The sequence below is a fragment of the Aspergillus tanneri genome (genome assembly GCF_003426965.1).
Source record: "Aspergillus tanneri strain NIH1004 chromosome Unknown AapTan_1_pilon_pilon_pilon, whole genome shotgun sequence".
Lineage (NCBI taxonomy): Eukaryota > Fungi > Ascomycota > Eurotiomycetes > Eurotiales > Aspergillaceae > Aspergillus > Aspergillus tanneri.
This window is the reverse complement of record NW_022984628.1, coordinates 3,082,855-3,106,214: the sequence shown is the minus strand read 5'-3', so window position 1 is coordinate 3,106,214 and position 23,360 is coordinate 3,082,855. Positions and strand designations below refer to the sequence as shown.

Sequence of the window (23,360 nt, the reverse complement as noted above, 5' to 3'; positions counted from 1 at the left end):
GGCCGCCAAGATGCCACGAGGAATGCACAGTCCATTGCCTGCATCGCTACGCAGTAAGTAGTCGATCAATCTATCACACCTTTCAGTGAGATTAACCCTGTGGTGTAGGCGAATGCATTAAAGCCAGTCAAATCCTGGAGTCCTTCATTAATGGCTCCTTTCGTGGAAGCCCGGGCAAAGAACTGCCGGCGCGGGTTCTCGCTAGTGCCAAGGTTTGTGCGACACAATTGTCAGCCAAATAAAAGAAGCATGGCCTAATGGATTTCCAGGGCTTCGCTATTTTCACAGCCTCTAGGGCTGGGTTTCTCGGATCCGTTCGATTTGGATCTGGTATCCTTATTGCCCGCCTTGATGACGGCAGCTGGTCAGCCCCCTCAGCTATTGCAATAGCCGGTATCGGTGCCGGGGGCCAATTTGGTCTTGAATTGACCGATTTTGTCTTCATGTTGGATGATCAGGCGTTGCATACATTCTCTCGTCTTGGTAGTTTAACGCTAAGTGGGAACATTTCTATAGCATTTGGACCATTTGGTCGAAGTGCTGAATATTCGGGAGGCGCGAGCAGCAAAGGTGTCGCATCTATGTTCAGCTATTCCAAGACAAAGGGGATATATGGCGGCTTGACTATTGAGGGCGGTATGGTGCTAGAGCGTAGATCAGCAAATAAGAAGTTCTATCAGCGTAAGGTAACGGTGAATCAGTTGCTGAAGGGAGAGATTGCACCTCCGTCAGAGGCAGAATCTTTGATGCGTGTTTTAGCTGACAAGATCTTCTCTCCATCCACCTCCGAGCTGTCGCGCAACCCTTCGGGGAGTGAAGCAGCAGAACTGTCAGGAGAACTGGATGCACAACAACACATCCCATCTGTTATCCAGGCAGGACTGGATGGTAATCAAGCCATACATGAACTTGAGGGAACACCATCCAGTCCGCAACCTGCAGAGACACTGCAGCTTTCCGTGCAGCCTTCTACCCCTGGGCCCTCTAGAGAGCCTTCCGGGAAAGAAGATCAAGAATCTGGAAGGTCATCTGAAAATGCATCTGGAGAGCCTTCTGAGATACCGGGCCAGGAATCTCCCGAGAAACCATCTAAAAATACATCTGAAGAAATAGCCCCTTCAATCCCTGAGAAACCTTTGCCATCAGATAAGGTGACTCCCCAGGGCCCTTCGAACTCACACTCTGAGGAATTGGCTTCAAATGCCTAAGTGCCTGTTACGGATTCATTACATTATGGGTAAGGAAAGATACCCTTAAATATTTTTATATAATAATGTCGTATACTGACTGTTGCAAGGGAAGAAAGTCGTGCATATACTTTCTCTTGCTTCTCTTCGTTACGTTAACATACCATAATTTCGTACACCATACAAAGTTTCCCTGTCCAATGGAGATGTAAAGTAAACAGCGCATACCCATTAAACTCTCCGTATATGAGAGACCCAGAACGTGTCAATCAGTATCCGACATATCAAATACCTGGATGACCTCGCTCAGGTCTTGATCTTTCCGCAAAGGACTACATCCTCGCCAAACGGATACCATTTAACACCCGTTAACCTTGAAGCCGGAATAGCAGCGCCTTCATCATCAACTCTGCGCTTCGGCGAGACCACAACACCACCCTGACCCAACCATGTCGGAGCAATTGTAACAATGACAGAGTCAATAAGTTGCTGAGAAGTCGGTTCTAGCAAAGAATTAATTATCGACCCGCCTCCCTCAACCATGACGCTACTGAGACCCTCATTTTTTAGACATTGAAGAATAACAGTCCAATCAATACGATGACTTCCATCATCTGTAGTCAAGACATCCAAAGTGATGTACTTCCCACCGTGCCTTTCCAGCAATGCCCTCTTAGCCGAAGGAGGCGAGTCAACGCAGGTGATAATGTACGGTGCACGTCCCTGGCCCTCCCTTGCTAATACTAGGATCTTGGATTCCTCTGTGAAATCCCACCGAGCAGTCGGATCGATTACAATCGGTCTCGGTTGACCGGTAAGCCCCTCACCGCCGTATCCACCTACTCCGGCGATACGACAATTCAATCCCGGGTTATCAGCAACCGCAGTCCCCACGCCAATTAATATTGCGTCATGGCGAGAGCGCAAATAGTGTGTCATCGCTTTGGACTGGGGACCAGAAAGTACAGTGCGAACTCCAGGAGACAGGGCTAAAGATGAATCGAGCGAGGTAGCGAATGTAAGTGTCGTAAAAGGAAGATGGGGCTTTGTGGAGTCTTCATCGTGAAATGGTAGGTGGGGATCTAAGAATATTCGATCGGATCCTGGAAAACTGAGAGCATCTCTGGGTGCGTTTGATGCCTTTTGCGCAGCCATTTTATATTTTATGGAGATGCGTGTGTTGATGGCGATGTCAAGAGAAAGATCATTATAAGCTCCACTACAGCATAATTATCATGGGCCAATCACGTGTTGTCATTTTAACGCAGGAACAAAATTACCATACCACATCAAAACATGCCGAAACTTTCAGTGCATCAGATCCTGCTAATAAATTCTTGAAGTCGACCCTGCATATGAAACAAATCGCCAAATCGCCACGAACCTCAATACAAAACTGGCCCGCCTTCAGTCCAATCGCAACACGATAGAGATATATCCTTGGATGGGGCGTATATATTTGCCAAAATATGGCAGTATTCGATGGGATCATTCCGCCTTCTGGGGCATTTTAATACAGGTCGACCTATTTGTTCGGTAGCCGAAATCCAGGCGTGATATCATTAGAGGGCAAGGCTTTCAATAAACAATGTTTTTGTGAGATATTCTGTTGATTATACTTTATTTCAAGGAATACTCCACGTAGCACATGCCTCGTCATAGCACTCGTTCCACTCTCTCCACAGGCCTATCTTGAAAGATAAACGTCCATTAGGTAGTGATAAACAGAAGTAGATAAGTTGCTACCGAGGTATACAATACAATTCCACTGAGTTAAGTGGGTTTCTGACTCGCCAATATTGCCTTTTGACAGTCTTTTACTGAATCCATTGTATCAAGAATCTACATAGTTTCAGTGACAGTGCACGCGCAATCTTGTAGAGGCTGGGGAGATCCTAAGGCTGAGAAATAGTAGAAATGTACAAATTCCGAAGGAACGCTAACACGAAAAATAAAGTTCAGATATCACACTATTGCACTATCTCTAATATAAATTGCTCTGGGAGAACACGAATGGCCTTTTAAGGCAAAACTACTATCACTACTAAGAAACATCGGCTCTTAATGAGCCGTAACTTGGCAGTATCATGGAAGCTGGAGCCTCAGCAGATCCTACTACAGACTAAATCAAGTGTTGTATACTTTATGCCAGACAAAAGGGTAAATTACTAAACGGATAGTAGAATCATGACGGAGGAGCTTAAAGCGGGCTTTCGGTATATATGCCATTCCCAGGGTGGGAAGTATATCTCAATGGTATAGAGCAATCACTCGGGGAAAGTATCCTATTTCTAATTAGACAACTGGCTCGTGTCAGCATTCTAGATGCTAGTGTGTATGTGGGCCTGAAAGCCCCGAAATATCCGGCAAATGGAGTAATCACCGACAAATAATGCTTAGGAACTCAGTGACTCAACATAATTTCGGCCGATGGAAATAGTCCCAGAATTTAACCTTGACTAATGATGTCTGCATATTTCTAAAAGGCTCTGGTAGGCGAATAAGCATATATGAAGTAAGCACTCAATTACTCGGTAGTAGGACTTAAGAAACACAATCGCCTCTCCACTTATCGTATCTCCAGAACTGTCGTAAAACGTACTTAAAGTCCCTTTCTGCATATAGAGAAAAGTTTTGGAATAAGTCATATCTACTCATAACCTCCCATTCAAACAGATGCATTCAATTGTGCAATATTCTTTCAATTGGATATTGATTTCCACCAGCCTTGAATATGTTGTCAAAGTACGCTGGAGCCCAGAATCAATAAAGGGCTCTGGTGATGCCCGTCCCACTGCGCTCTAAATTGTGAAAGATGAGGGCCGTGAGAAATGACTTAAATGAAGTCATTCTTATCACGGGCTGTTCATCGGACCTGGGTATTGAAACTGCCCGTGCACTCTCACACTGGAGCGACCCTATACCTTACAGCTCGCGATCTGGCGAAGGCTAGAACTGCGCTTGGGGACATTGTTAATAGCCCCCGCATCTCCTGTATCTTAACTTGAACTCTCTGGCGTCTGTTCGTGCATATGCAGGGGATTTCAAATCAAGTCTAAGACTCTGAACATCTTGATTGAGAATGCCGGTGTGATGGCATGCCCTGAAGGTCGAACAGTAGATGGGTTTTAATTGCAGTTTGGAACGAACCGTCCTGCACATTTTGTTTGTCTATCTTCTTAAGCCTGTCCTCCTTTCTACAGTTAGATGCTTATAAGCTTATAAGCTTGTCTATGAAGGGTACCGGAATGTTATTATTGAGGATCCCAAGCCAGACCGAGCCGGTGCAGATGTTATCCTTAAAAGCACCGAGAGTGAGTAACGAGCCCACGGACTAAGTACTTATGCCAGTCCGCAATTCGACCACAGCTTGATGACTGATGAACAATGTCTTCAATCTATCTTCGCTTCCAAAGAGCCTGGAACCGCGGAGCCTGTAACCGGGAAGTCCGGCAATTCTCCGTGGACAGGACATATGAATATTCATGGGCATAAACGAAAACCCTATCGATAGCAACTTTTTAGGCTGGCGAAATTAATCGCAGGATCGCCGGGTACTCTGTATAAAGGGCTGTTGGTCCAAACCCCGTGTGGATGATAGATAATTTCTGCTCTTATAATAAGTGAATTATCTGGACTGAACAGTGGCTTCTGAGCCGCGTGGTAAAAGGTACGTGTCCTTCCAGTTGTCGAGCCCTGGCATAAGTACAATATAAAGGAAACTCCACATGTCATCTATCCTATTGCTGTCGGAGAAGCGCTCAATGAGAGATACCTGGTAGAGCATAAAATCGGCTCTGGTGGCTTCTCCACTGTCTGGATGGTCCATGGCCTTCAGGACAAGATGGATGTAGCCCTCAAAGTTATGCCTTCGGGAGAATGGGGAGAAAACGAAATCCGCATGCAAGACAAAATCTTCCGGAATATACAGAATATCTCTCAACTTTTGACCTAATTGGCAACCTTTCTACTCCCCGGAAACAAGTATAATCATAGGGTTTTAGTGTTTCCCTTAATGGGCCCATGCCTTTACCCTGTTATCTTGAGAAAGATGTCCATGGCCACTCACATGTGCTGCTCAGGAATTGCTAGAGGCCTTGGGAAATTTACACAAGCCGGAATTTTACACCGCGGTGAGTGAACTCTGCTTCCTACTCTCTTTCCTTTTTGTCATTCTAATGGATATTCGACAGATTCGAATGAGAGGAACTGTATGTGGGCGATGGTTCCTCTCCAGTCTCAACAGGAGTGCTAAATACGAGGCACTCGGTCGCCCACTAAAGCAAATTATACCATTTTGGCGATCTCTGGAAGCAGGGTGAGCTTGTTCATCCCGTTGAGATCCCTGAGAACCTAGGCCCAGAGGAATTCTATCTCGGTGACTTTTTGATTGGATGTTTACGCAGCGTGAAATGCATCCTGGAGAGGGTCTCCTGGCCTGGAAATTCAAGAACGTGTGGCCCGCTTTTTAGTCCAATGCTGCACACTATTGTTTGTGACCAAACCCGACGACCTCCCAGCCCATGGCTACGGAGCCATGACTAACGTCGTCGAGGAGATTACCAAACGAATTATGGAGGCACTGAATAAATGCTGTGATACAAGCCAGGAACGGAAGAAGAGCAACGAGAACAGCAAGACAGAAGAAAATACAACCGCAAATAACACCGGCCACTGTAAGCAGAACACCAAGAGGGGTTCCGGCAAGAAAAAAGCCGCTCCAGTCAGACTGGCAAGCCCAACACCAACAAGGATCAGACTGACGAGTCTGACGACAAACTAAGTCCCAAGGTACCCAGAATATCGAGAAAGGCCAGAATAATAAGAACCCGAATATCTTCTAGCATAAGAATAGTGCCAACTGTGGAGAAGTCATGGCCTCCCTTGCATACTACTTGGTCCACCCCAGTGGGACACGGAAAGGTACCAATCCTCAGCCCACTATTACCGCATGGGAGAGAAATAAAAAGAGTGGCAAGGGACAAATCAAGCCTCCCTGCGGTGATCTGAACATTAAGAACTGTCAGAGTAAGCTAGTCCTAGTTTAAGATATTATGTGAAATACCATATCCTATACAGCTATACCCCTCCTAAAACGAGGGAGGGCAGAACTTCTTCCGAATACAATAAATTCACACCTCCTAACCAGAATCCCATATAATTCAACAAGAACGAGGACGGCTGTGGCGAGGGCTGGGGTCTCCAGGGGCAAGTCTCAGAATTCATCCAACCCCAAGACAGCTCAGACTCAGGGAGATACTCCGTCTAGCTCCAAGAAAAAGCCCAAGAAAAGAAAGCCTACGGGCAACTAAGCAGGCGGGTTTAGATGAAACGAAGGGCGTAATGCAGATAGTATTAGAGAGTAATTGATACTTTTAGTATCTAGATATATTTAGTCTTCCAGACGCTTCTAGCTACCTCATTTACTTCGTCAGATGACTTTTCTACCTGAAACAGTAATAATCGCCTCGTAACCATCCAATTATCAGAGATGGTATTTATTGCTTACCTGAAGCACAATCCATATTTTGCAATAACTTTTCTGCATTTAATCTTTGCATTCCGACCATGCCGGCAATATAATATATGCTGATGAGCTGGACTCAGGTTGCAATGGGAGAAATACAGGATTTTTTTAGGACTAAATACAAAGGCATGCATATGCTGACAGACCGAAGCAAGCAAGCACCCTAAGGCGGAGTAGTGGAGCAGTGTGGCCTGTATGGGAGGCAGCTTGATGGTGTTAACTAAGCTTCGTAACGTCTGGTCACAGTTGAGGAATTGTAAAAGTCGAGCCGACGGTCCCACTCCTACCCTCCAGATCAATGAAGACCACGCGAGAAGCGAGAACTAGCAGCGTCGCACAAGGCCCATCCAGCCTTATATGACAGTAACATACTGGACGGATGCTTGTTGGTTTTGGCTCTCCTTGCAAGACTCAACCAATAGCAAACCACCTTCATCATCCCTTGTCCGACGTCACCCTCGCCCACCTAGCCATATTATATAGGCTGCACATATATAGTTTGCACAAATTGCTTAGCATCTGGGTGGTTTGGTGCTCAACAGCAAGACCGTCATGTCTCTGCCGAACGGTAACTAGAATCTAAATATAAAACCGATTACTAACCTTCAGGTGTCTTTAGATTAGCATAGAGTTATTATTCACACACTTATATATGAGCTTGGCAGGTAAAGGTGTTATTATTATTATATACAACTTGGCGTGTACTGAAACATATGTACATTTTAAACTGTAGAACTAGGCAATATCACCCATACAATCTGTCACTTTGATCAAAGGCACGGAGCTGCAAATATCTTTATTATTGACATAATAATATACACAAAAAACTGAAGTATATGAAATGCAAAACCTATTTACTGTAACCCAACGCACAAGATTTAGGGCTATTCCACATTAACTTAACGAGCGACATCCAAAAGACCACGTATTATACCAGAATCTAGATATAATTACTAATTGTATTGTACGTCCTCTGTCTTCCTAGACCTGTTTAGTGGTCTCGTTTCACGTCCACAACGGGCCCCTTGTACTCTTTTTGCCCTTTGACGACGTACATCCCCAAACTGATTATAAAGACACCCACGAACAGAACCACACTCCAGTTAAAGTTATCGAGAGTAACCGGTCTTTCAGTGGGCCAGAAGGACCAAAAAAGGGCAAAAAGCACGTATAACAGGGCCATCATATTAATATATATACCGTATTCGCCAAGACTCCAGCGTCGGACCGGTAGTGTTTCCGGATAGTAGATCTTGCGCCACATCACACAGCTAATCGATACGGCGTATGTCCACATTAACGCAGCGACGTTAAGCGATATAATGGCGTTGAAAGCTGTCTCGGAGCCGATATTGATTAGCGACAACAGACCACTGATAATACAGGATAGACCGATAGCATTGACTGGGAGTTTGCGCCTTTTGTTGACTGTGCAAATCCATTTCGAAAACGGGAGACCTTTGTCACGGGCAAACGCATAAGTCTGACGCGCCGTAGACGCGTTAAATAGGATGTTGCTGAAGATCACAGGGATGAGGATGATGGCCGTGAGGCCATTGACACCAGCCTCTGGTAAAGCTTGCTTGAAGACATAAATGAAGGGAAATCCCGTCGGATCGTCAAGTGCATCCTGCACAGATGGCATAGCAAAGGCTAAAGTGATGATCAGAACCAAAGCTAGGATTCCGTTGCTGAAATATCCCCAAGCGATGGCAATAGGCACGTTTCGGCCGGCATCGCGAACTTCTTCGGACATATGCGCGGTCGCGTCCGAGCTGAGAGAGCCGTAAATGGCAGAGATCTGCCCTATCATCAAGGCAACGCCAACATTGTCCCATCCAGCGAGGGTGCTGAATTCTGTAAAAACTGCCTTCGCGGGCTGCCGGGGTGCCATTGCCCAGAGAACAACTATGACTACAACCCAGCAGAGGATATGTAATGCCAGTAGTACATTCTGGATGCGAGGCATCCAGCCTGCCGCGTAGACATTGAAAAAGTAAATTACAGCAATCATGGCAAAGACAAATAATGTGCCATGCCATCTTTGAGGGCTATAGTCGGGATTTCGCACACTGATTAGACCCTGGATAATGGTACCTGTCAGAAATGAGCCTGAGGCGGCCCCTGCCTGCCATGCAAGGACGGACATCCAACCTATCTCGAGTGTCAGATAACGGATATTTTGAGATATCCTGGAGAATCGCAAACCAGTCATATAGCTTAAAAACTTCTGATACCGTTCGGAAGCAAACTCCGACACCCAGTGGTACTGTCCACCAGAAGTAGGAGCCCTGAATCTCATCATCAGTTGACTGTCCAGCTATCGAATTATTGCCCCTAGGAAACTCACATGGACGCCATTTCAGACAGCGAGACAATGATAAGACCAAACCCAACAAGTGTCCAGACATATGTCCAAAGCAAGCCTGCCAGGCCACCATTTTCCAGGCCTTCAGTGTTGGATCTGCCCCACGGTCCACGGCGTTAGTTCGGTGTTTCTGGGTTCGGTATGCACGGCAAAGGGGCTCGAACATTAGAAGAAATTCCCAAGTAGCTTGGAGGACGGAGGCAAAACTCAATGCAGCCAAAGGTCGGAAGTTTCTCTGCAACAATATTTACGGTTAGGTGCCTGTTTCTTTCTCGATGGCCAATTCATGCCGCTACTCACCTTGAATTCCTGAGCCTTTCCCATGCGGCTCATGTCATTATGATCATATCCGGTACCATATTCCGTGCTATTCTTCTTACTAGATCCTAACTCCAGCGGCTGGAACCCTGTCTTGTAGACGAGCTGCTCTTCATTTTGCACATGGGGAGCCTTCGGAGGATTTTCTGCCATTTCTAGCGGCCTGAGGGAATCGGACGCGAATGGTGGAATAAACGACAACAAGGCTACACCACTCCAGAGAAGGGAACAAAAGCAAAAACTGCAAATGAGTGATGTAGCTCACAAAGCGGGACGATCGGATAGGTAAGAAAAAGAATTTGTCCGCGGTCGCAGTGTCAGAAATCCAAATCGATTTCCTTTGTTCTTGCATGACAGGGGGTCATTTCGGGTCATTTAACTGGCGTGCGAACCACTCTCGCTGTTTGCATCCGCTAGGGGAAGTTAACACGATCATGGCGTAGATCCAGCTTTAGTGGAGAATAAAGTAGCAATGATAACAGGGAGTCCGATCCTTACTGTGTAAAGTTTTTTTAGATGCCGTTTCATTTAATTTACGTTGAGTGTGCTGACGACCCGAGCCCTTAAGGAGGAAACGGCTCGGGGGAGAATTGCCAGATTAATGCTATTTACACTGTGGCCATCCTGTCAAAATAACTCATGCACCACCCTTCGCTAAGAGTGATGTAGCTGTGGCGGGGTTACGTTCCAATTGAGATGGGCTAAAAGGTAAATCTATTGATATCGACAAATCGTCTGAATATTCCCCGGAAAGATTGTGAGGGGAAAATAATCATCATAGGCTGGCACACCTGTGGTCAGCATTCTTGGCAACCATGCAACCTCACGAGGCTTTGAGCCAGAAAAGTCCACGATCCAAGGCAGTAAACTCGGGACAAAATGCAAGATGTACGACCATCGCGCTGCCAAAACAGAAACCCGATCAAAGATAATTGCCACGGTTGACCGTGAACCGTTTACAGAGTTTGATCCTGGTGTCTTACTCCATTTTTAGATTATTGAAAGGCTCCGTAGTTTCATCAGTCCATGCCTCTCTGAGGCCTCTTACTTTGCGGGCCCGTTCTTAGACCCAGGTGGCTGACAGGAAGAGCATGGATTGTCTGTCAATCTTCGGGCATTGCAATCCTTTGTGGATCGAAAGTTTGGGAACCCCACTTGGTGGCATTTCGGGCCGTCTGGCCAGCTGCTAAAATTACGGTCCGTTGCTGACAATCGCTATGAGATTCGCTGGACCGTCAGCCGAAAGCTTGCCAGGGAATAAATGCAGCTTATGTGCTGTAGCCTGTTATGGCTGAGGCAGGCATTCGAATCCGTATTGGTATGAAACTGACAGCCGAGGGTCAGGGTCATTATGGTGGGAAGCTGTTGGATTCGTCCTACCGTGTGCTACTTACCTTGCCAAAAATCCCCTGGCATGGTGGAAGCAAAATGAAAATACTATCATTATGCCAGGGGACGCCCAGAAGACGATCGATCGTGTTCTATCCAGCCTTGGTCTATTATTTCACCCGGATGATCCCGGCTAGGATCTCGAGACGATTATTATAGTCGCTATTCGCACCATTCCCCTGCTGGCGTGCTTGTCTTCCGGTTGCGATGCCTGGACCCTCTGTCCTTCCGCCGGGAATTGCTCCCCCCTTAACAGAGAACAATGACTACAATCATAATGCTTTAATTGTTATCATCACGTCGCTTTCTTTGTTCCTCGTACTTTCATCCTTTGCGATCCGATCGTACGCTTGCCTGCATAGAGGGGTCACCCTGACTGATGACTACATCCTGATTCTTGTGGTGGTACGTATAGCCAGCAGAGTATTATTTCGCCTCACACCACCAAGTATCAGATGGCTCACAGACGGCTCTACTAGATCGTTGCGTGCGCCCAGGTCTTGGTCACACTGATTCAGGTACACTATGGGTGGGGAAAATCGCAGGATATGATCTCTAGCGACGAGTATGCGCAGATGACTAAAGTATGTCCAGATCAGCACCTATTGTCCTTCTTGGTTAATATTTGACTTATGCGTCTTCTGGTAGATTGGACTTGCGGTCGACCTCCTTTACATTCTCGTTCTAGGTCTGTCGAAGATTTGCACGATGATGTTCTACCGGAACCTGTCCCTGCGTGGTACCAAGCTGCTGAACACCATACTCGGGGGCTGTGCAGCCTGGATTATACTTGGAATGGCATTACTAGGAGTTCGATGCAGCAGTCGTCCCTGGGAAGACATCAACAATCGCTGTGCTGGTCTTGTAAGCAATGCCTACCGTGATTTTCTCTACTTGGATGTTAGAAAACCACAGTCGTGGATAGCTAATGGCAATCTAGCTCCCACGTTGGCAAGCTATCAGCGCCCTCGATATAACCATCGAAGCTGTGATCCTAGCCTACCCTGTGAAAATCTTATATCCCGTGCAACTGGCCTTCGCAAAGAAAATAAAAGTCATCGGCATTCTCAGCTGTCGTGTCATGTACGTCTTATGTCTTCGCCCACCTTTCTGGTGTGTATTCAGCGGTGCTCACTCCGGAATAGCCTTATCCCTCTTTCTGCCGTCCACCTGTACTATGTCCATACGCAAATTAAGTCGTCGAATCCGTCCCTTGATGGGGCCTATGCTACCACAGTCGGCGAACTCCATCTAGGTCTCAGTGTTGTCCTTCTCACAATTTCGTCCCTTAAGATGTTCGTGGCAGTTTATGAAGACGAACAAGGTCTCGCATATACCGAAGATGCTTCGAAATCCCATAGTCAGTCTGGTCGCACATCGAGGTCAAGAACTTGGAGAGCATCGCGGCCCGTCACAGATCCCACTCTGATAACTGCTGGCTGGGACGAGGAACCGATTCTGCCATCGTCGTCAACGGGGCAAGAAAATACAAACGATAGGGGCGCTATTATGAAGAGTGTGCAGATAGATGTGACTCGAGAAAGCATTGAATTGGGGGAACGACATCCTGGCGCAGTAGCGTCCGGTGCTTTGTAAATAGACATTATTGTAGAATAGTATATTCAATGTTAATAATAATATTTTTAGTCGTAGCAAATAATTAAAACTTGTAGAAACATCAAACTTTTAGCTGTATATTGCACCATACTATGTTTGGATGCAATAGGGCTACTTAAAATAATAATTATTAAAGATGGACTATTCCATTGATGCTGCCCTGAGTTCGGTCCAACAACGATATGCTATATCTTCTGAAGGTGTCAGCAGCATCTGTAATGCATTAATAATGACCTCTCTGCCATGCTTGAGGGTTTTTATAGATTTGTGATTGAATGGAAGCTCTTTCCTGGATAGGAAAGAATGATACGATACAGATCCCTCTGTCGTACCACACCTTTGGAGGATATGGTGGTAATATAATCCAATCTTCATGTTTTGTTTTGCATAAATAGGTATCAAAGAGCATGACATCTCGCGACATGCCGTGCTGCCCCGTAGATAACTCAGTTTTTTGGCCCCATCTGGACCTCAGGCCCCCATATAATTGCAATTCTACCACGGTCAGGCCATGGTCCATAATATCTTGGCAGTTATTTGCACCATTTAAGTTTGGTTATACTTGCATTACAATTCTTCAGACCCAAGAAATCTCTATCCTGGTGCAAATCGCTCGCAGCCTCAAACACCCTGAGAATCTGAAAGTTCCTACTTAACATAATATCAATAGCCTTCGCGGCCCGTTCTGCAAGACACATCTCATCAGCTTGTGCAGCTTCTTCAGCGATTTCATGTAACTGCTAAGACAGTATAGTCATCTCAGGGGCTAAATCCACCAGGTGATCGTTGGCCTAGCTCTGACCGGACAAACTTAAAGATGACGTTGATGACCGGTAGTTGAAAGGGGGCTGCAGCACGAATGACCCGTGTTGCCTGAGAGTAAGGATATGTTTAGGTTTTCATTTGGATCAGAGTAAAGAGGAATGGGCTGTACCTTCTTTGTAAATAATAATATGAACATAACTTTAGGAAAATACATGTCGCAGCTCATAGAAATGGGTGATATTCAGCTTCATGAATTCTTGATCAAATTGACTGACCATCTTGACTACTTTACATGGTAGTGCTTTTTGTGTGGGAGGTCGCCTACCAGGTTCCTAGGCCGATTTAGTAAGTAGTAGCCTAAACAACATATATCTATCAAGCTGTATAAGTAATAATATCCATATGATGACTGCTTCGCAGGTTATAATAAGAATGGGTCAGCAAAGCTAGCCGTAACTACAGCTCATCCCTTGTTGCCCAGACTCTGGCGCAAAAATAGATATATGATCTGGTATTGTGGTTTTTTTATCCTGATAGCCAGATTACGGAAGCAGGAGCTTTGAATTTTTTTTTCATCTGCAGGTCAGCCCAGGGAAGGCTGCAGCCCATCACAGTTCCGGAAGATGATCTTATCCTGCCGGGTGTAGCCAGATGGAGTATCCTTGAATTGGCAAAGGATAGGATTTCTGGTGCTCACTGTCCAGTAGAAGCATTGGAAGTTCTTGAAGAGAAGTCCACAATGAAGGACATCGTTTCTCCGGCGAGGAAATACAGACTGTGCGCTGCCTTGTAGTTGGGACCGCATACTTTGTCGCATCTGTCGCTAGTATTCATTTTGAGGGTTGCGATGTCAACTTTGAGGTTGATCGCATTCCACATATTTTATTGCTGCGGGAGTGGCTAAAGGATATCGTGACTGGAAAGGAGAACAACTGGGCTGAATTGGTAGAGGTGACGCACCCCGCCATGATCTATGGGCAATACTTCGCTACCCTTTACTAGTGAGTAGAATATAACGAAGTATCAGTAGTAAACACGAAGACTAAAAAATGAGTAGGAACAAGTAGAGAAAATGCTAGTATATTATAACATTCCCACACCTGCTATAAAGGAAACAACATTGGATTTATTAGCACTTTAACAATTACCATATTCGCTTAATTATAGTATGTCTTAGAACCAGCAAAAGCTGACCCCCGCAATATTACCACAATATAGAGCTGGCAGCACCGGCTTCGAGGGAATCGCATAGCATAACGTATTTAAGCAGACGCGTTTTATGAGCTCTAGTGCGAGCTATCAGATCGAGATGAACATGGCTATTTTGCCCATGGGTAGAAGTTGTCGGTGGAGAGTCTCATTTCTGTACGAGGTTCTGCTCTTCGGCCGGGTTCCGAATCCGATTGACTGAATTATTTAAATTTAGTAGAGCTCTTAAGTGCAATACCCATACAATGTGTCATCCTTAGCACGGAGGACGCAGTGAACTTCGTGCCCTACCTTCTCAAGGTCCGGGTCACTGAGCATTTCCTTTTCAGTATCAAGAACAATATGAACGGCTATTGCTTCATTTATGAAGGCTGAAGAGGTTCAATATGAGAATTGTGGATTCTTTGGTTCAGTTCGTCGACAGGGCACCCTGCAGAAGCAATGTATGCCATAATAGCACGTCAAATTCTGTTGGCACAATCGTCGAATTCGTTCATACGAAGTCGTAAAATAGTGCGTTTTAGATGTTGAGGCTTTCCAAAGTACCTTCATCGTCTTGTGTGACTCTCCGTCTACGAAATAGTACTCCAATTGGGCAAAGGTATGGTATCGGACGTAGATAAAGTAGTCAATCAATACTAAGTAGCAATGCATACAGTAGGCAATACAATAACAGCAAGGCTACATAGGTAAAAGGTTAATATCTTCTCCGTAAATGCTGAGAAAAGAAAAGGTGGAGGAGGTATATGTATAGTCGCACAACCAGCATATAACACTATCAGCTGATGCACAAGCAACTCTGCAGCACTGCAAGACCGTCCGAGAAGACTCTTCTCCTTCGCGGACAGTGCTGTCCAACAAGGCTCGTCGTCCCTTGAAACAATCACTAATGGAAAGCTAAGCCATCGATCCACCTTGTTTGGATCTCGGGGTTCCCATGCACGTAAATACGTAGCTTCAGTGGATTACGGTAACCATCTGTCTTTCCGAGGTCAACAGGACCACAATGGTTTTGTTTGTCGTTTTATATGCAGTTGTCTACTCGGTTTATGTAGTATCCCACATCGAGGCCCAAACAGTTCATCATTTTGAACGCTTTTTGTACAGTCTTGAGCACGCTATATCTTTGCACTAAGATAGCTACACATAGGATAGACAGTATTGTTCTGGAATAACTGCAGTAGCAAATTTGGGGGCGACATACCTAAAGGTGAATGTTCAGCTGACATGTTAATTGCTAGCCCCTGGAACATAGAACCTGACCGAAGATTATCGCCATCAACACCAAATAACACAGAAAATCCCCCGCTCAATCCCAGCATTTCCGACTGAGCAACGTACTCGACTGCACAAAAGGTGTCCAGTATCTGAGGAAGCCACTTGATATCCCCACCTTGACAGTTTTTATCCCCAGTATCTACATTTTTGCTGCGGAAATGACCACACCACAGAAAAACATCCTGATCCTGGGCGGCTCATTCGGAGGGATTTGTACTGCCCATTCTATCCTCAAACATGTCATCCCCTCGCTACCGGACAGGGAGTCGCACCAAGTCGTCTTAATCAGCCCTTCATCGTATGCTCTGTGTCAACCTGCCTGTCCTCGTGCTATGATTTCGGATGATATGTTTAACCAAAACAAGCTCTTTACCAGCATCACGAAGTCTTTTGAGCACTATCCGGCTACCATCTTTCGCTTTGTTCAAGGGACGGCCACGCACCTTGATCACAGTAATCGGGCAGTTTTAATCAACCTCGCAGATGGAAACACACAGACAATTGACTATCACTCTCTTGTCATTGCTACAGGCTCGTCGACACAGTCTCCTCTGCTACGACTAAATCGAGACGAAAAGTTCCTGCGCCAAAACTGGAACGCATTCCGAGAGGCATTACCCTCTGCCAAGAATATCGTCATCGCAGGAGGGGGACCAAGCGGTATCGAGACAGCAGGAGAGTTAGGAGAATTTCTGAACGGTCGTGCGGGATGGTTTAGTTACAAACTCGAGAACCCCAAGGTTCCTATCACAGTCGTCACCTCCGCTTCCCAAGTCCTTCCTGCTCTCCGACCTAGCATAGCGGCTAAAGCTGAGGATTTCCTTGCCGGGGTTGGAGTGACTATTATCAAGAACACTCGGGTAGAAGCTGTGACTCCCCCTAACGCAGGCACGGAATCTGCAGTAGCAACTAAGACGACGTTGTCTCTTGACGATGGGCAAACACTAGATGCTGACATTTATATTCCAGCCATGGGTGTATCATTCAACACGACGTTTATCCCAGAAACCCTCCTGGCATCTGATGGCAGGGTCGAGACCAACACATCTACCTTGCGGGTTGATAAAGCCGGACCTCGCGTATACGCTATCGGCGACGCCAGTACTTATGGTCACGCAGCCGTTCACAATATTCTCGACGCGGTTCCAGTTCTGACCGCAAATCTCAAGAGAGACCTCCTCCTCGCGTCTGGAAATAATGAGACCGAGGTCGGTGAGGATCGAGAATTCAAAGAAGATACTAGGGAAACCCAACTAGTGCCAATTGGGCGGAGCAAAGGTGTCGGTGCACTCATGGGATACCAGCTCCCCAGCTCAGCAGTGTGGGCAATAAAAGGCCGGGACTATTGGGTCTGGGGGGCAGGATTTATGTGGAATGGGATGCTCGTGTAGGGAGAAATGATGGACCCCGGTAACTGGGTCGATTTGATCTATGATATCTGTGACGTTCGGGCATTTCAATGACACATGAAGAAATAGCCACGGTGGCCAGCGGCACATCCCTTCGAATAAACAAGGAGCTCTTCCCCTCTCATTGATGATGTAGACCAACTGCCCTATGCTAGCTCGTTGGTCGCCTGCTAATATCCAACCTAATCGTGGTCTCTAAAGGCGCCGGGCATTTACCGGACACTCTCATCCAATCTCCTTCTAAGCCAGGTCAATACCAATGGCGAATTCCCGAGATCTACTACTTTAGCTGTGCAGGGTATATTAACCTCGGCGTTACTATTGTAGTGCCGGCCAATGTAACTAAAATATTCTCATCTCCATCACTGTTGGTCAGCAGCCTGGCGATCTGCAAGGCCGACTTCTCTTTGTTACAGGAAGCTCTTTAGGGTCAGAAATTCTCCGCTCCCTACTTACTTTTTATGAATCGTAAGTGTTCAAATTGTACGCTTGACGTTGATCTTAATCTAGTCCTGTATATAACTCGTCAACTATCTTGACTTTATACCCTAATTAAACCGATCAACAAATATTTGAAATTAGATTTTGAATCCTACAACTCAAGCTCTAATTCCTATTCACAATGAAGCCAGTCAGCACTTTTATTGCCCTCGTCCTAGCCACCACCGTTGCAGGCCATGCTATCTCTACAGCCCAGATAGCCGCGCCAAGCTAGGCAACAAGGTATACAACCCAACAAACATAACATATCCACCGCTAACAATCAACAGGCTGGGAAAGACTCTTGTCCTGAATGTACCATCCTGGAGCCAGTTAAAGCCTGGCCTGGCCTCAATGCTGCGCCGGTAAGCCGTAGCGGACCCTGCGGGTACAATGCACGCGACAGCATCGATTAGAACCAACCCACCAGCGACTGGGCACTAAACAAGTCACAACTTACAAAGTCGGCGATGAGGTTGAGGTGCGGTGGTGCGTTGACCAAAGGGCGACCACGGAGGCATGTTAACCTACCGGATCTGCCAAGACCAGACCATCGTCGATAAACTACTCAAGGCTGGCTATCTGTCCACGGAGAAAGAGAAGCAGGAAGCCGAGGATTGCTTCAATAAGGGAGTGTTCAAGTGCATCGATGTTAATGGTCAGGATTGCGGCTATAGTCTGGATTGCTCCAAGGACGAAACCTGTTGGCGTAATGACTGGTTCACTTGTAATGGATTCCAGGCTTCGGGCATGGCTAAATGTCAGGGAGTTGATAACGCCCAGTTGAACTCGTGCTACACCTCAATTGCAGGTGGATATACGGTTACCGAGAAGATCAAGCTTCCGGACTATGTTTCGAACCACACTTTGATTTCTTTCAAGTGGAATTCATTCCACACATTTTCTTGTGCAGATGTGGCTATTGGCATGTAAATTGGGATATACTGCCCTAGGATACTTATTATTATCGGGAATTTTGTTCTGAAAGAATTATAGGTCCCGATAGAATACAGAATTTAACTTGGCCAAGGATATGTCCAGATATAGTACAAGGTATGTATCAAGTTGAATGTGGTCCCAGCATACTTCCCAGGGCAATATTCAGCAGTCCTCGTATCTCATCACCAAAAATAGGAAGTGTGTCTTGGCCGAGCTCCGTGACAACTACATCCTTTTTAATGCATGATCCCATGTGATTCAAGTGTTTCCCAGCTAGCCTCTCAGAAAGCCAATTTATTGCATTCGCCGAGCCAGTTATTACCTCAGAGGTATGCTCTCCAAGCAGGTCCCTGTGGTACTCAATTGTAGCGCCATTGCGACAGTAGTGGTCAATCAGATCATCTGTATCTTTTCCGGGAGAAACTTCATCATTGACGGCTTTATAAACAAATAGTGGCATTTTGGGAGTTCCATGGACGCCCATCTGCGTACCCCACTGGAAAACCGAAGCTGGGATGGGCTCAGATATAGACGACTCCCCATTCACAAAATACGAGTAGATATCTTGGAATGCTCCCTGGGGACCTATTTCGGAAACAGTGCATGCACCAGCTCTAGCATAAAACTCCGCCTTCTTCTCCGAGACGAGGTTTTGGTCCAACCACTCGGTAAAGTTCGGATATGCCTTGGCCAGTCCGTTGATTCCATGGTATGCTAGCCCAGTAAATGGGCCCCCATTGATTCTGCTTAGGCCTGACCTCACACTTGGAACTGTGCCACCCAATGCGGCGCCCGCGAAGTGAAGTTCAGGGGCATACGAAGGCTGTAGCTCGGCTGCCCACCCACATGCCAGTGAACCTCCGGAGTATCCCCACATGGCATATCGCGCATCTGGTGCCAATCCAATCTTGGGTCCTTCCTTGAGGACAACACGTAAGGAGTCTAGCGTGGCACGGCCAGATTGCAGACCAGCCGTAAAATGTCCATCCAGACCTTCATAGTCAGCGGTTACGACCCACCACCCTTTATTTAAGGCTGCCGCTAGCTGTTCGACAATAAAAAACATTAGCCCGGTTTGATTAACAATGGAGCAGTGTGTTTGAATGTGCTTACAAGTGGGGTCTCGGCCGGAATCATGTTATTAAATAAGTTGGTTACAGTGTCCACAGTGGATCGATATCGCAGCGCGTAGGACGGACTGCAATCCGGATTGGAAGTATCATAGGCCGTTTGGTATACAAGCAACTTTGAGGGGTCCGAATCATAGGGCACAAGAAGAGTGGTTATGGCTGCTACAGGATTGCCGAGACTGTCTGTCGTCCGGAACATATATTGATGCACTGATTCAACAGAAACTTCGACCGGAACTGTAAGCAATGATTGAAGGCGGTTTGAGACCTGACGAGAGCGGACCATCTCGCCCGGCATATAATTGCTGATATTGGCTGGCTGGACATACCAGCTATCTTGGGATGGACGAATAGCACCCTCCGATGCGGCAACTGATAGATGGCCGGCAAAATATGTCAGTATGTACAACGACCACATGGTGCTTTCTGCAGCACTCGAGTGCCCTGTAGGCATATCTGAGTTGGGTGGGTTGGTTCAAATATAGCAGTGGCCCTCTGCTATTCGCATCTAGGGATAAATAATACCCCTGTCAAAAAGGACAAAAAAATTCCGTCTCGAACCCACGAGTAGCCTACAGCAATTCTCTAAAATAGATTAGCGATATCTGGAACACTAAGTTCATTCTTAAGCAGGAAATCAGTCATCCCTACCTAGGAGATTACCAATATACTATCCCTTGCATCGGCCTTCCACGAATCCCTCAAGCCGCCCCTTTATTCGTACTTGGAATGTTACTTTCAAATTTAGGGCCTACAGGCTGTCAGCATGATCACCCTTCGATCCCTGCAGAATTTAAACAAATATTTTCAGATCTATTTACTAGGACTGCTTGCTGAGTGGAGAGCACATGGCACGAGGTTTTGTTCCCCAGATCTGCATAAATAAACAGAGCCATAGAGATGGGGTCGCAGAACTATTGCATAATTGATTAGCTTGATCAAGCCTTGTCGTTCGTGACGGACTCGACTGCAGGACTGCATACCACGAATCTGTTTGAAATGGGAAAACACCCAGTGGGGCTAACATAAATATCTTCATATTTCATAAGCGCATTAGTGATGGCTAGTCAGTTAACATTTGAAAATATCAAGTTCCTGGAAAGTCTGAAATTTTCATCATTCTTCCCCGCTCTATAATATACCGAGATTGCAGGGATGAAAGCCCCGTTTTATAAACAATTCACTCAATTTACTAACTCCACTACATTAGTAGGAATGGTATTTGCAGCGAAAGGTACAATGTTCCTACGCTGGCTAGCGGTGTGCAATACCCGATATAAAATTATAGTGCTAGCAACTCCCAGCTTACCACCCCAGCTATCATCCTATACACCTTTTGCCGCACAAAAAAGACAAGTAATCTACGTATTAGACCCAATTCTTTTTCAACCCCCTACACACCTTTCAGCAAAGCCTCCATGGTGCTAGTTGAGATGGCTGTATGACCAATTCTTCTCCCACTCGTGACTAGCTCCAATCTCCATGATATAAAATTCACGCAGCTTCATTTTGTCGTAGTCTGTAATTACCCAGGGATCGAGCAATAACTTGGGTGACTTCATGGCATGGGAAATACAATCCCATTAGATCCTGCGGTCCTTAAAGTCATCCCAGCTTGTGTGGATTAGCAGTGCATGACATCGGGCAAGCGGCCATGATACTCGAGACAACAATCGTCCTCGACGCTACAGAACCGATACGACTCTCAATCTGATTCAATGGCAAGTTAGGCTTATAGAGACGGGGGCTTTGGAGACATCATTAACATTTGCCCTGACATGCTCACACAGAGCACTCAATGAGTTGATGCTGCTAATCTGCTGTCCAATGAACGCATTGCTCTTGATTTGTGCTAACTCGGAGGACAAGCTATTTATGGTCAGGATGCGTTCTTCGGGCACCCATCGGTATGAACTCTTGAGGCTTCCACAGCTTGCGTCGCCTTCAGGCTTTCGCCGACCACAACACAATTCGGGGAAAAGGAGGTCTCGAATGGCAGAGCCTTGAGCCAGAAATTCTGGACAAGAGATCACGATGAAATTTGCCGGTGGGTAGCCTCTATCCAAAGCTATCATTTGGGTATGTCAAAACTTAGTGACACAAGAGTAATATTCAAAAACTGGAGGATCCGTCCTGCCGAAGGGTACTGTACTTTTGAGCACTATAATTTGGTCGCGCGAGAGGATTCTGCAATTATTCAAGTTACTTCCTTAATATTTGTAAGGTTCAAACTCATCAGTTCGCTACAGGATCCAGACGGCTGCTGGAATAAAGTCTTGTTACCAACCTGACCCACCTCAGGACTCGAAATGGCAATTGAGATACTTACCTACAATGGTGTATTGACACATATAAAAACCATATCTGCCCTCATGGTGTGTTGTGTTGTTTTTGTCGAAAAAGTGATATTCTGCAATCTTCTTCGCGGTGTCTTGTTGCTCTGCCGTTCTAACTGAACTGATCTATTCAATAGTATATTCTCTAGACCTGGTTTGAAAAGTGGGATCTGGCCCGAATTCCAGGCCGCAGTAAGTTTTATTTTTGTCAACTACACAGAAGTCTATGCCCGGGTTTTTAGAGGCAAGCACAATGGATGTCAATGCGCCTAGTTGCCATTCATCAGTGCAATTCTCTGGGCCAGAAATAACAGAGAACCTACCGAAGTATCCCGAACCGATAATGGAAACCTCTCGAACATCCCGCCTTTCTACCTCTACTTGGGATGAGTAGTATTACTCCTATCTGCTTTCAAGTGAGCCTTACCCATGACCGCCACATTCAGGTGCTGGCGAAGAATATGATAATATCGCTGCCAGACAAGACAAACCCCTGCCCCAGCAAACGCAACAGATAGATTATCCAGAACATGATAGTGAGTAGGTAGTCAATGGAGTCAAACTATTCAGATGATAACATAGTTAGAAAAAGATTCCAGCAAGAAACAGCACTTTGGATTGGCTGTAACCAGGAATGAATTTATCTTTAGACAGCGACGCGGGGGTTCGCAGGCGATTGCATTACGCTCACTACCTATCCCTCTCTATCTTTCCATGGAATCTTTGAATTGACTGGCCATGGGGTGTAGAGTTAGGTGCAGTGCCGATCAGAATCAGAATTATGTAGCTGCATCCATTGTGTTCATGACACCGTACGTCTTTCTGGATTGGCCTTAATCCCCTTAGCGTGAATATAGCATAGAAGGGAGACTGGTTGTCACCCTACAGTACAGATTCAACCTTAAAATTTATATACTTTTAATTGCCAGACTCAAAGGCAAATATAGCCGACTTAGCTGCAACCGTTGATGGATATTATTAGCACTGAGCAGAAGTCCAATGAGGGGTATTCGACGCACTTGGATACATTCATTAACCCTAAGACATGAAGCTCCTCATTTCTTGCGTCAAGGCATGAGAAGAATGGGGCCGCTGTACACTACATTGGCATGCTGATCCTACCTCTTATTGGATGGATCTGTGAATTTGCCGTCGATTTAGCCGCTGAGTCTTGCCTGTGTCTTATGTCCGGTTTATTCTGTCCACCTCAAACGAGGCAACAATGGTGTTCATCCTGGGTGCAATATTGAGGCTTGCATATAAATCAAACATGTACAAAGCATGCCCCTAATATCTATTGCTTACCTCTGCTGATATTTCTGCGCCAATAGCCTGGCCGCTTTCTCCGGCTGATTTGGATTGTTCTGATTTAGTATGGGTTCTATCAACATCGGTCCGTCTCTCAGGC

General features: G+C 46.0%; 7 protein-coding genes across 7 annotated transcripts; 4 read left to right on the top strand and 3 right to left on the bottom strand.

Moving 5' to 3' along the window:
* Positions 1 to 10: 10 nt before the first annotated feature.
* On the top strand, positions 11 to 1,208 carry ATNIH1004_003009 (uncharacterized protein; the record flags this gene model as incomplete). The annotated part of the gene is made up of 3 exons (XM_033567691.1): positions 11 to 53; positions 109 to 212; positions 270 to 1,208. 3 exons carry the CDS (start codon positions 11 to 13, stop codon positions 1,206 to 1,208), a joined length of 1,086 nt encoding a protein of 361 aa, XP_033429686.1.
* Positions 1,209 to 1,493: 285 nt separating this feature from the next.
* On the bottom strand, positions 1,494 to 2,342 carry RIB7_2 (RibD family protein; the record flags this gene model as incomplete). The annotated part of the gene is made up of 1 exon (XM_033567690.1): positions 1,494 to 2,342. One exon carries the CDS (start codon positions 2,340 to 2,342, stop codon positions 1,494 to 1,496), a length of 849 nt encoding a protein of 282 aa, XP_033429685.1.
* Positions 2,343 to 7,705: 5,363 nt separating this feature from the next.
* On the bottom strand, positions 7,706 to 9,553 carry ATNIH1004_003007 (putative GABA permease; the record flags this gene model as incomplete). The annotated part of the gene is made up of 5 exons (XM_033567689.1): positions 7,706 to 8,868; positions 8,923 to 9,005; positions 9,065 to 9,178; positions 9,247 to 9,317; positions 9,383 to 9,553. 5 exons carry the CDS (start codon positions 9,551 to 9,553, stop codon positions 7,706 to 7,708), a joined length of 1,602 nt encoding a protein of 533 aa, XP_033429684.1.
* Positions 9,554 to 10,687: 1,134 nt separating this feature from the next.
* ATNIH1004_003006 (uncharacterized protein) lies at positions 10,688 to 12,385 on the top strand (the record flags this gene model as incomplete). The annotated part of the gene is made up of 6 exons (XM_033567688.1): positions 10,688 to 10,781; positions 11,046 to 11,194; positions 11,269 to 11,373; positions 11,438 to 11,653; positions 11,730 to 11,872; positions 11,935 to 12,385. The coding sequence occupies 6 exons, from the start codon at positions 10,688 to 10,690 to the stop codon at positions 12,383 to 12,385; spliced, it is 1,158 nt and encodes a 385-aa protein (XP_033429683.1).
* Positions 12,386 to 15,816: 3,431 nt separating this feature from the next.
* On the top strand, positions 15,817 to 17,049 carry ATNIH1004_003005 (NAD(P)/FAD-dependent oxidoreductase; the record flags this gene model as incomplete). Its single annotated transcript, XM_033567687.1, has 1 exon — positions 15,817 to 17,049. The coding sequence occupies one exon, from the start codon at positions 15,817 to 15,819 to the stop codon at positions 17,047 to 17,049; it is 1,233 nt and encodes a 410-aa protein (XP_033429682.1).
* A 1,017-nt stretch (positions 17,050 to 18,066) lies between these two features.
* Positions 18,067 to 18,480, top strand: ATNIH1004_003004 (uncharacterized protein; the record flags this gene model as incomplete). The annotated part of the gene is made up of 1 exon (XM_033567686.1): positions 18,067 to 18,480. The coding sequence occupies one exon, from the start codon at positions 18,067 to 18,069 to the stop codon at positions 18,478 to 18,480; it is 414 nt and encodes a 137-aa protein (XP_033429681.1).
* Positions 18,481 to 18,607: 127 nt separating this feature from the next.
* Positions 18,608 to 20,034, bottom strand: ATNIH1004_003003 (uncharacterized protein; the record flags this gene model as incomplete). Its single annotated transcript, XM_033567685.1, has 2 exons — positions 18,608 to 19,531; positions 19,600 to 20,034. 2 exons carry the CDS (start codon positions 20,032 to 20,034, stop codon positions 18,608 to 18,610), a joined length of 1,359 nt encoding a protein of 452 aa, XP_033429680.1.
* Positions 20,035 to 23,360: the final 3,326 nt, after the last annotated feature.